The following is a 12,949-nucleotide window of genomic DNA, read 5'->3' as shown; positions in this document are numbered from 1 at the left end:
GTATAAAAACTACCGATTCCTGAACAAACCCTGACTGTTCTGGTCTGGTAGGTGGGGGTTCAGTCTTTGCCTTTCTTGTCCTTTGGGTATCTTCTGATTTTGCTTATTTTCTTTTAAGCCAAAACCTCCTGACTCTGTGCACTTGGCTGTGCCATCACGTATTCTTTTCATCTGATCAGCGTGTGTTTCCAGAGAGAAAACTCACCAGAAAACTGTAACTGGCTTTTAGTTATATCCTGGACTTCAAAGCAATCGGCACAGAAGGGATAATTGGAAAGAAAATCCCTTCCAGGTTATAATTGTTTGTCCCAGGAACCGGAGTTCCTTGGTGATGATACATATTTTCCCTTTTGTTTTCCTAGTGCCATGGGAACCTGGCAGTAGATGGTCTCTGCTGGTATGTGCAGTGTATACCTGAACCTCCGCACAGGGGAACGGAGGAATCACAATACTGGATTCAAACCAGTGATCCATCAGGACTTGCTTCCAGCAGTACCAGAGCCAGCTGCTTCAAAGGAAAACAGAGAGCTCTGCAGTAGGCAGGTTATCGGTTTTGCAGGGAAAACTTCCCTCCGATGACTCCCATCAGCCAGAGATTGTTCTCTGCCTTCAGGCTTTTTTGTTTCAAGCCTTTAAAGCTGCTTTCTTTTCTTCCACTGAGAATTGATTGAGTGGGAACACGCTGCCGTGCCCTAATGCAACGTGTAGCACCAATACTGAATGGATCGTGTCGCCTGGCCATGGTGGCATCACTTGTCCTTGGCCTCTCCTTTCATTCTGCATCTGTTCCCGGCTCTGTTCGACATCTCGTTTCACAGTCAGTCCCTTCCATCGCTTCCCATTTCATTTACGAAGTTCTCTGTGTTGCACGTGGTTTGTGGACCGTCGCAGGATGCCTAGCTTTTTTTTTCCTCCCCCCATCTGTGTGGCCAGCCTAAAACCTGCTGATCTTTGTCCAAATTTATTGATGGCCATCATTGACCCTCCTCCTAATAATCTGTTACAGGGAAAATGGGGTGAATTCCCCGCTGTGGGAGGTGAGTCCGGGGGAGCTGTTAAACCTGCTGTTGGGTTGCCCTGGGGCTCAGCACCAACCTCCGCCCTGCCCGCAGGAGGATGGTGGGCAACGCTGGGAAGCCACGAGATTCTCTTGGCAGAACCACTCCTGATGCTCATTCCCCTCAGCTCACCGAGATTTGTGGCACAGGTCTTGTGGCTGTTGGCCATGTGAAGATTTTGAGGGATGGCTTGAGATGTTGAGAAGTCCAGTGAGTGAGCAGTAGCTGCTGTGGTGACACCTCTCCAGAGACAACACACCCCTCGCTGACGAGCAGCAGTGCTTGCATGTTCTCCTTGCCCTGATGGCCATGCTTGAGAGATGCTGGTGCCCGTGAGTTCATACGAACGCAGATGAAATTATTTTCGTTACTTTAAGATAGAGTAATTAAATACAGTATATACGGATCCCTCAAAATGACAGCCGCCCACAGAGCTAAAAACAGGAAATCCATTAACTTCATTATTTAAAAAATAAAATAAAAATCCTCCCAACTGATTCCTCTGTCACTTAAAGTTCTACATGGAAGGAGGGCTAATTTAACGCTGCATTAACTCACTGTTATCACCCTCCTGTTACCTAAGTAGTTTCTAATGACTACCCTGGAGAGCACTTGGAAGCTTTTAAAAGTTTTTATGCTAAATTTTTTTTTTCTGTGTGGTTTATACTTTAAGAACAAAAGTTATTGATAACATTTTTCCAAATCTTCCAACAACATCAAGAACTATTCTGTTGGCTGCAGAAATGTGAAGTATCACCAGTCTCTTCTCTCTTTGGCAGATGAGAAATTTGAAACATTTAATATAGGTGGTGGTTGGGGAAAATGGACGCGGCAGAGTTTGACTGTGGGAAGCTAGTTCAGATCTTGGGCTCGGTGGTGTTCATGGCAGCAGCATGTCCTGGGGGTGGGAGTGGAGGAGCGGGGTTATCTGCTCTTGCCCAGGACAGGATGCCAAAGGGGACTCTATCCTTCAGCCCTCTGAGCTTTGGCTTTCATAGCTCTGAAAAGACTCGAGACCCCGTGGGGCAGGCGGCTTGCGAGACGTATCTCTTTGTTCTGGGATCTGTAAGTGAAAGGCACCACCGAATTGAGAAGCAATAAATCATTGTCTTTCCTCGTTGTCTTTTCCTCAGAGCTGTGGTGGACTGATTTCTTCCTTTTTTTAAGCATCTCTCTTCCTTTCTCTGTCCTAGTTCAGATATGCTTCTGAGGTCAGCATCTGTGGCACTCAGAATTTGGGGGTTTTTTGGGGGGTGACTTCAAAATGAAGCATTCTTGTTGCTCTGCAGTATTTTTAAGTCTTAAAGTTGAAACTTTCTGCTTTATATCAGCTGAAAAGGGAGCTTTGCCGTGCTCCTAAGGTGTGTGCAATGCCTGGGCTTCGCTTTCCCCCTGATTGGAAGAGCTAAATTATTTCAAAGTTAAGCCTTGCATGCGTGCTCTGCCTGTTGATGGAGGAGATTCAGAACTGCTCTCTGAGATTATTAACAGGGTTTTCGTGTTTACAGACTGACTGTGTGACTGCGGAGAGACCTAGTCTTTCCATTAAGAATCGCCAGAAATTCTGTCCGTCGGGAGCCCTGGGAAACTTCGAAAACTTGACACAAACGTGAATGTTTCTTGTATGTGCTCTTTGTGCCTCTACTTTTTATTGATATTTGGAAAGCTAGAGAGCGAGGGGAGTGAGTCTGTACCCTGATAGGTTTGTTGTCCTTCTGGAAAAGGAAAAATGACTGGAAAAAAGGCAAAAAGGGGCAATGTCGCAGGGGAAAGACAGCTGCTGGCAATGCTGCATGGAGCACCCAGTGCTTCTGGGGTGCAGAGCACAAGCGATCACGGTGTGAACTTCTGCACAGTGAGTTAAAGCGATTCACTGAACATCCTCTGCTTTCCAAGGCTTTCCTTCTTCTGTCGTCTAAGCTGTTTGCGTCTAGCTGTTGCTCTCCTTAAGCCTGAAGTGGCACAGCAGCGGACGGATCCTGCTCACTTGGGTTTTTAGTGTCATCTTCAGCACCGTGATGCTCTTCCCCTGCTTCCCCTGCCCCAGGGCTGGCCGGTGAGCCCGCTCCCCTGGCGCTTGCCTTCAGCGGAGAGTTAAAACCAGCACGTTTCAACAGGTGGTAGCTGGGACATGTGAAACTCCTGCGTGAAAGCCAAACCCAGTTGAAACTGGTGATAATTTTGCCATGGGTTTTAGTGTGGACAGTATTTCACGGTGGAGATAAAAAAGGTATTTGTAGTTAGCTGGCAGGCGCAGTATTTTAATTTATTAGAGGACAGGTTAGCAAGACACTTCAAAAATGATGCGGCTCTTTTTAGCATAGTTAGGAGCTTTGCTTTCCTTTGAGGAAGTTGTTGCTATGAATGATGAAAGTTGTAATAATTTACAGAGTATTTTGGTTTTTAAAAAAGAAAAGTAAGGAAAAAGAAACATTTTCCTTGTTTGGATTTGGTTTTTTTTTTTTTTTGAGATTTATCTTTCACAGTTGGAAAAGAGGGCTAGGTTTGACCTCACTATCCTCCTTTAAGGCAGTATGTACTTATTAAAAGAAGTATTGATATTTCAGTACAGTTCTGAGCGTTTTCTAATTTGATCTGCGTTTCTGCAAGTGGGAGATGAGTACGGATGGCGGGGTGAAGGAGGAGACCCTGGCGGGGAAGGTGATAGGGATGAGCGGTGGGTGCAGAAGCCAAGAGCAGCCCGGTGCCCGCGGGAGCACACCGGCAGGTAAACACCTAATTACTCAGCGTATTGCTGAGCATATGCTGCCAGACACGGGTCTGTTTGCATTGGTTGGACCACACGTGGTAGTTGCAACTAGTATTTGCAGACTAAAGTCCTTGGTCAGAATATCCTGTAGTCGTCAGCGTAACCCATACTATTTTCAACAGGTGTTTTAACGCTATAGCTGAAATTATATCATACTAAATTTCAGGGAGGTAGGGAGCAGAGGCTCAGGAGCAGTTAATCTAATTCCAGTGTAAGTCAGTCCATATTGGGTATCTCCCTTGCTTTGGCTGCCGGGGCGTCTGACACACAATATTCATAGGGAGACAGCTGCACTGTCCGCTCCCCGGCTCCTCTGTGTGCTGGCTGCAGAGAGCGAGCTGTAAAATGCGTGTACATTGTAGAAGCATTTGTCTGTGCCGTGCAAACGTGCTCTCCGTAAATTTTGTGTGTAGATATGTATATACAAAGAGAGACGGTTTGCTGTTTCACCTTAGCCCATATTTTAGGAAGGGGAATTAATAAAAAGAAAGAAATTATCTGAGCTACTTCTACCATAGCTGGGTATGGGTTTTGATTTTGACCAGATGATTTTTTTTTTTATTCTCAGAAAAATAGGTTAATTGAAAATAAGAAACTTCATTATCTTCGGACCTGACTATTTTGTATTTAGTTCTGAAGGCTTTCTGTCCTTCTCTGCCTCATTGCTTTCTGCCTGACTGTCCGTGTAAACGGAAAACTGGTTTGGGATGCGGGAAGGCTGAAGGTGCAGCGTGCAGGGCTGGGTGGGAAGGGGTTGCACTGGCTTTCCTCTATAGCCATGGACAAGCTGCAATAATTTGGCTGTTTTTTTCATCAGGTATTTGATGGTAAATAATAAAGATGAAAATTGGAAACCTTAATGACATAATGCTGTATAATCTATATTCCATTAGAAATAATACCCTCTATAGGGAGCCATAATGGGGCTGCTTTGGACTTTTCTGGAGACCGTTCATACCAAACTGACTTTTTTTTTTTTAACATGTTAAGCACCAGTAATGTTTTCTACAGTGCATCAGATGTTCCTGCCAACGCGTACGGTCTCTGCCGAAGGACTCGGTGAGACCGTGCGGTGCCGGCTTTCGCAGTTCCTCTGTCAAACAGCAAATAGTTTTTGACTCTAGAGATCACTTGATGTTGAGCTAAATTTCCTAGCTGAAAATTTAAACTATTGGAGGGTTGATATAATTTTAAAGAAGAAAAACATTTGAAAACCCTAAAAGGAATATGGGAAAGCTTTTTTCGGTTTTGTTTTTGCTTCCTCCCCTTTCTTATCTTTCCTGTCCCCCCGGCACATCCTCCCCACTTCTCCTCCTCCCTTGCCCCAGCAGAGACCTCTAGAAAATGCCAAACTATGGATTTTGCCGCATCGAGTTCAGAACATGTAACAAACATTCGAAACTCGTGTGGGGCAAGTGCAGCCACCATTGGCAGTTTATTTTATTTCATTTTTTTTTTCCCCCCCAAAAAAAAAACCCCGTGGCTCCCTCTCCGGCTGCGCGGGAGATAACAATGGGGCGCTTTGTTCGGCTCTGCAGCTGCTGAAATTTGACTAGATCCAACTGAAGAAAACAGGAGCAGGTGGGTCAACAACGTGACCCTTTCGTTCCCAGCAGTATCAGTGTGCGCCGGGGCCGGAGGGACCGGGGCGGAGGTGAGCCCCGAGATTTAGCCCAGGCAATAAGGATGTGTTGGTTGGCGCTTTGAGAATGGGAGCTGCCTTTCTGAGATAGCCCCGATGCCTCTAAGTATCGTGGGGTTTGCTACCGTTTATAAAATGGGTTTCACTCCAAAAATGCTAGGGTTGGGAAATGTCGCTGTACGTGATAAACTGGCACCGCTACAGGCAAGAGATCTTTGCTCCATTACCGGTGCTTTGACTCCTGTATTGCCGCTAGTTTCTCGGTTTGTGTGATGCTCCGTGGCTGCCACGTGGATGCTCCTAAAGCTCCCGATGCCCAGCGCCTGCCCTCCCCTCCCACAGCCCCAAAGCGGGGGATCATTTGATTCCCCCTTCTAGGTCCCCCCAGGTCATGGAGATGACTTCCTTCGTCTCCATGTTTTTTCTGTGCTAGAACTGTCCTAAAAAGTGTCGAGGGTGGGAATTTCTGCAGCTTGGAGGAGGGTTCGGTACGTGGTTCCCAGTATGTTTGGTGGAGATGGAGGATCTTTTCTTTACTGAAAGAGTGGTGAAACATTGGAACAGGCTGCCCAGGGAAGTGGTTGAGTCACCATCCCTGGAAGTATTTAAAAGACGTGTAGATGAGGCGCTTAGGGACATGGTTTAGTGGGCATGGGGGTGTTGGGTTGACGGTTGGACTCGATGATCTTGGAGGTCTCTTCCAACCTTAATGATTCTATGATTCTATGATTCTAGGATGCGGTTGTGTTGGGCTCCTTTGCCTGGCACTGCCGCAGCAGCACATACATCTCATCAACACTGCCCACTTGGCGGCAAGAAGAGGAGGATAAGGATAGGGAGAAAAATACTGTTATTACTTAACTGCACGGGTCAGCTAAGTACTGGTCGTTCCTAAGGTCTTCCCTGCCAAGGTATGATGACTTGGTTGATTCCTTGTCGATGTCACGGTGTGTTTGGGCTTTGTGAGCCTCGGAAGTGGTGTTAAAAGGTGGCGATGCTCAAACTTCAGCAGTGTTCAGCAGACACATGGTTACGGCCTCAAACCTGTCTAAGATTGCAAGGGATTTTGCGTCTGAGGCTTTTAAGGGGTAGCCGTGAACAACTGTTTGTAAGTCAGCAGTTGGAAATGCAAGGTTTCTGTTGATGGATCTTGTAACCTTGCTTTCTAATATCAACTTACAATAAAGTGAATGTGAGATGGAGCAGAGCTCCCCCTTTTATGCTGTACTGTGGATACAGTTGTGATGTTCAACAACGTGTTCACATCCTTGAATGTCTTCATGATTTAGCCGTAATTTTTAGTGGAAAACATGATACATGTAGCATCTCTGATAATCCTACCATCACAAGTGCTTGCGTTGCTTATGAAGTAGGATCAAGCATCAAGGCTTAATTGTTTGTGCATGATGAAGCCTGTAAGAGGACTAACAAGTTACGGTCAGGATGAGATCCACGCTAAATGGGGAAGGGGAAAGAGGTGACAGCTTTGGCCGTGGGTTGGGAGCAGGAGGGGTCCAGGGCGAGGAGCTGCTTGGGGTGGAAGGAAGATGGATGGAGGCTGGAGAAGGAGCTTCTGCTGCCGAGGGCAGGGTATGTGACTGTTTGGGTGATGTGTGCTAGTACGGAAAATTGATCTGCATGACCGCATTACCAGCTGTGGAGACTCAGTCCATCAGGAAGAGGGTTGTTAATAAATCAGAGGCTCTCCGTGCATATCTGCATCTTAAACTTGTTTTTTAGCAGGAACTTGCCGCGATCTGATATGAAGGTCAGGAGCAGAGCAAAGTACAGCACGGCACTTCATCTGTGCCAGCAAATCTGCCCGTTGCCATCGATGGGTGCAGAGCAACCGGAGCTGGACAGGATTTAGCCGCAAGCTGAGGAGGTTTAGACGGAGACTTCTGAAACGGTGCTGTGACCGTAGTTTGTCCTTGGCTGCACTTGCAGTTAAACCCTGTTTGGTGCCGGCTTAGCTGCACCCGCTGCCAGCCCCCCTTGTCAGCAGCGGGTAATTTAAGAGGTTTCTCCCAACAGCTGGCAGCACTGTTTGCTCCGGTCCTCCCCTCCCGCCGCGGCACTGAGCTGTCCCCCTCGCTGGCACGGTTTGCATCGGATTATGCTGTTGGACTCGCAGCCGGGTGGTGGTGGTGCCAGGATTCAAACTTGTCGCTTTGGAACAAGAAGCACAGGTGCAGGCTGAACTCGTGATCCTTGGAGGCCGGCGCATACCGGGAAGGCTTCGGCTTTGCTTCGGACACACGCGCGCTCATGCACGCGTCCCTGCGCGCTGGATGCGTGCTCGTATAACCCATTTAACGCGCAAGAAATGTGTCATGTGGGATCGCACGATCCTTTCGTGCCCCTTCCGTCCACGCACGCAAACACCTCCCTAGGAGTTTGGTTTAAAGATAAAATAAAAAAAAAAAAAAAGCCACTGTGTCCTGCTTGGTGAGAGGCGATGCTGCTCTCGAAGGGGAATGCATAGTAGGGATCTAAAGGCTGTTTGGAGATGTAGAGGCGTACGTCTTCCTGCTCAGCCATCCAGCGTGCATCCTATATGTCTGCAGGGGAACACAGTGATTAACATATGAAAACACCAATAACAGTGGGATTCTTGTGCGGGCAGAAACGAAGGAGATATACTACCATTTTGGTGCCAGTTAGACCCATAACTGCTATTTGTGGCTGGGTTTAGTGACAATTAACCTTTCACATTTTGTATTAGCCATTGCTTTCCCGGTGCAGCTGCTTTTATAACAATATACTTTGCTTCTCCTCTCAGAAGCGCTAATTTTGGCAGTTGGGGTATCTGTTCTAGAAACAACAGGATGTATGGAGGGAGAATGGGGATTTTTTAATAGCTGTTTGACGTATAATATTTTTGGAAAAAAAACAAAGCACGTTACATTTTAAATTAAAGGACCTTGTGCATATTAAGAAAAAGGAGGAGATTGCGTGGCTGCTACTTCAAATATTTTAAAGCAAATTCAACATAGTTTTGCTTGCGTGACAATGTCAAATCATGGGTTTTAAAAATCTCGAGCTGGTGTGCAATCGGATCTCTCAGACTGGAGCTGGAAGAAATTAATGCCTTTGATAGGTGTTTCCCTGCCTGTTTGGGCTGGGTGAAAGGAGGTGTTAGGGACCAAACTTTGTTGCTGCTATTTGAAAACTAGGAAGGTGCCTGGGGGACTCTTGGGAAGGAACATGGCTACAGGTGACCCACAGGCACTATCTGGTTTAATTTATGTGGACGTGTAGGTGGGAATACCAGCATCTTAAATGGCTCCAACGAGGTTGCTGAGTTTTCAGGAATTGTCCCCACTAGTGTGCCATTTAGTGTCTCTTTTTTTTTTTTTTTTTTTAAATGGCTTCAGTGTGCAATTGCATCGCACAGAAATACTTGAAAATAAGAGTGTGTAATTGGAGGTAGTAAGTTGGAGTGATTTGGTTTTGGCATCGGTATATTGTTACTTAAAAACGTAGTGGAGGTTGGACTTCACCTGTCAAAACAGAACTGCTGTGCTCTGGCTCTTCCTGAATAATCATTTCAATATTTATACTCTATGCCGTGCTGGAAAAAGAAAATGCAAAATGCAGATTTGCCTGAAGTAGGTTATAGTCTGTCTTCTCCAAAGCAGGGAACAGGTTCATTGTGTGGTTACAAGGCCATGCTTTGATCTCAGCTCCACTGGTATTCAATCTAGAGTAATTTTGCTATATTCAGCGATGTGTAAAACTGGCTTGATGGACGATTTGGACTTTTTTCATTATGATTTTTCTTTACGATTAAAGATTCAAAGCTTCCGGTTGCACGTTGGTGATGAACAAGACAATGTGATTTTAATCATCATCTTTTGAAGATAGAGACTGCCCCATTTTGGCACAAAACCAGTAAAGTCAGTGGGACTGGTGGCAATGGCTCAGGCAGTCCCTGGTCTGCGGGAATCAGTAGCGGCACCGATCAGTTGTGTGCCTGGGTCACCATGCCAATTCCCAGGGCACTTAAATCGCATTTTCCTTTGCTTCATAAAAGTTCTTATTTTTTTTGTCTTGCTTCACGCTGCGTAAAATAACCATGTAAACAGCAAAAGTGTCGGTGTGTGCTCTTGGAGAAGAACGACACAACCCAATGCACCGAACGTAGATCCACATCATTCACACCGTAGCTTAAAGCATCTGAATTCCCAGCGTGTGTGATGTGTGTGTTAGGAGTTGGTACTGACGTTTCCCCAAGTTAAATTCAGAAAGCATTACAGTTTTGGGGTTTTTTTTTATTTTTGGGTGTTTAAAATTTGTGAAAGGATAACTTACAGGACTTGTACAGTAACTCTTTTCTTTTTCATTTCTCACATGTTGGCACTACAGGATGGGAATCGCAGCTCCTGGAAACAGGGTTCCTGGGGATATTCCTCTGCCCTCTCTGGACCCTCTCCCGCCTGCCCCAGCACACGCCTCCTTCCAGCATCGTCATCTGGGGATTTCGGTGGCTGATTTTCAGGATCATGCTTGGAGCGGTAAGTGGGACTTCACGTTTTTGTCTTTTTGAGGTGACAGCAAAAGGAGGATCTCATCCTAGCAGAAAACCTGCCCCTGGAGGGGGGGGACACATTGGAGTCCTCCGGTGTAGGAATTTTTCTGGTTACAAAGAAGGAGCATGTAGCAGGAAATGCTTCGTGCTCCGGTTCGCATAATCTTTCAACTTATTATTAGTGTTTATTTTAAGGAGGACAAACACAGGAGTAAGAATGTCTGGGTTGATATGTTGGTGCTGCTCTTGTGATTGGCTCTTGAAAAGGAATAAAAGTGAAGTTTGAGACTTGGGCATTGTGACTTTTTGATAAGATGGTTGGGAATCCAGTGGGTAATTCCCAAGAACCAGGAGCTTTACCCTAAGTTATTTTCTTTGTGTGTGCTTTACTGAAATGCCATTCTCTGCTCCGTGTTTTCAGAGAGAACAATTGCTGCATTACTGTCCCAGTGCCAGTGGAAATTCCCAAGTAGCTTGTAAAAGAATCGATCGGGAACTGACACATCTTTGTTAAAATAAAGGTGTGGCAGGGGCGTTACCCTGTCATCTGGATCCACGTTTCGGACATTTCAAAATATCCCAAAACTTTAAGCTAAGGATCGTCACTGTAGAAAGAGATTGCAGGCAGGTGGGACATTCCTGTGTCCATTTGCTCTGAAATCTTCCTCTCGCCCCAGCTCTTGCAGTGCTTGAACGAGCTAAATAAGCTCTTAAATATCCTCCTGTTCTTAAAAAATAAAATAAATAAAAGGCAAACTTTTTTGTGTTAACCTTAACGTTACCTGTTTTCAAGTCAACTTTGATCATGGAGAACATGTTACCGCAGTAGATATTCTTGAAAAGCGTGTGCTGTATGCTTGTTGCACCAAAGGGCGGCTTCCCAGCCCACAACGGCTCAGCAAATTCAGCTTGAAAGAGCAGAAAATTTTGCTTTTTTGTATGTGTCGTGCAAGTGGTATTTCAAAACCCACTCTCAGATGTTGCATTCATTTCTTTGCCATAGCTATTGTGTGGCATCGCCAGATTTTGCTCAGCTTCCTAAAGCTGCAATTCTTGCTCATTATTAATTAAATAGATCTGGTCCTGCTGCGGGGCAATACAGATGGATAAAATGACTCCTGAAGGTCCACTCCAGCACAGCTTTCTATGACCCTATACAGTGTCTGCATGTGTAGATAATCCCATAGATTTTAATGCAACTGCTGGCTGAAAATATTCCGTCAGGGTTTATGGGACAAAGTCACCTTTGTAATGCTTTTAAAATGCCATAAGGCTTTCGGTTGGAGTTCAGGTGAATGGTGCTGTTCTAGCATCCTACCGTACTGCGCCTGCCATACCCTGGGATGGAGGCTACTGGATGCATCTGTAATTGCAACTTTACTTTAAATGATAGAAATCCAGTCTTTTAGGAAGCCTGACTCTTGTAGAGAGAGGGTCTTGTTTGACCCTCCCCAGGATGAGAACGGGAGATGGAGCTAATGGGAAGATCTCCGTGCTGGGCTGAACGCACAATGGCAGGACACCCACGGCAAACAAGCTGCTGTGGTTAGGTAGGTAAATGAAAAATTATTTAGGCTCTTGTGATCTGTTTCGTGGAGTCTTTTCCTGGGACAGCTGGGAAATTGCTATTAGAAAAAAAGCTGAAATGGTTCTTAGCAGAACTGCTGATAGGAAAGGAATGGAAATGGGAGCGTCTGCGGAGCTTGGTGCTGTTCATGGGAAAACGATGTTGGAAGGGAAGTGTGGTGGCCAAGGGAAGTGCAGTGTATGGCTTTGGGAGAGAATAATGGAAGATAATCCTTAAAAATGGCCTGCCTTAAACCAACAGACAGTTTGTACATCTGTGCGTGGGCTCTGTTGCAGCGTCAGAGTCCATAGCCTGGAGAAGCCGTCGGGGTGCTTCAGGGCTGGCAGCGCAGCAGGCTCCTGCTGCACAGAGGCACTGACTTCATAGCATCAGGGCTGGGTCTGTGACAGTACTTACTGCTCAGTGTCACTTCTGCACGAGATGGCCTGTTGACTTGCTGCTGGCTCTATGCAGAGCTCCTTGGGGACAATAATTTGCAGTCCACGTGAACATTGTAGGTGATGAGATGTGGGTCTCCATGCAGTTGATCCAACAGGTATGAAGGGCATGTTGTTGGTCTAGTGAGAACTGTTCTGTTGAAACTTTTTTGGATGAGAAATTAAGGGTGGTTTTGATATTAAATTTTCATAAGAAAGCATCTGTTGTTCCTGATGTTTTCCCATTTCTCGTTTGGACATCACGTTGACTTGGTTAAAACTGAAATCTTTCAAAGTTGGCTGGAGAAGGTCCCAGTCATATCTACCCTTGAGCCAGCTGAAGCCACGTGTCCCCGAGCCGTGGGATGGGTGTGGGGAGGTCACAGTCCCGAGGGCAGCTGCTTTCCACCTGAGGAAGAATTTCTACAAGTTTAAAGCAGCGCTTAAAACTTAACACACCAGCCACTATTGAGGCATGGTTTTTACAGTAGTTTTCAAGTATTTTAAGCAACTGTTTAGGGAACACAGTTGAAGGCTGCTAACCTGGCAGAAATATTTTATTTTTATTACAAATTAAATTTCCTGTCCTCTCCTTTAAGCACAGAGTGATAAGCACTTTAGTAGCTGGCCTGCGTGGTTTCTTCATTATATTTTTGAGGGCAGCAAAGGTCTAAGTTGTTAAAGGTTTGTGAGTGCAGTAACACGGCACTGGCTGGCCTTTAATGACAGCCATGGGGACCCGTGTGGGTGACCCTAGGGGTACCAGTCTCTGCAGGACTCCTGTGCAGTGATTCAAGAGGAGCTGAGAGTCTTCCCTGTCTTGCTGGATTAGATCCATGAGGTGACCTGTTAGTCCTCTGACCTGGTGAAGTCCAAGATGCAAGTTACCTTAAATGCAAGTTAGACTTCGCTTTGACTGCAGGGCTTGGGGGGGGGCATGGTTG

The 12,949-nt window shown here is 45.9% G+C and overlaps 1 protein-coding gene across 1 annotated transcript in view; it reads left to right on the top strand.

Moving 5' to 3' along the window:
- Window positions 1-12,949, top strand: part of LMF1 (lipase maturation factor 1) — a 197,654-nt gene that overhangs the window by 42,040 nt on the left and 142,665 nt on the right. The window contains exon 4 of the mRNA XM_009329414.1: window positions 9,839-9,987. Within this exon, the coding sequence (XP_009327689.1) occupies window positions 9,839-9,987 (149 nt within the window). The remainder of the gene's footprint in view (window positions 1-9,838; window positions 9,988-12,949) is intronic.

This window comes from Pygoscelis adeliae, unplaced genomic scaffold (genome assembly GCF_000699105.1).
Source record: "Pygoscelis adeliae isolate BGI_AS28 unplaced genomic scaffold, ASM69910v1 Scaffold467, whole genome shotgun sequence".
NCBI classification, from domain to species: domain Eukaryota; kingdom Metazoa; phylum Chordata; class Aves; order Sphenisciformes; family Spheniscidae; genus Pygoscelis; species Pygoscelis adeliae.
Note: the sequence above shows the minus strand (reverse complement) of the source record. Positions and strands in the feature narration are given on the sequence as shown.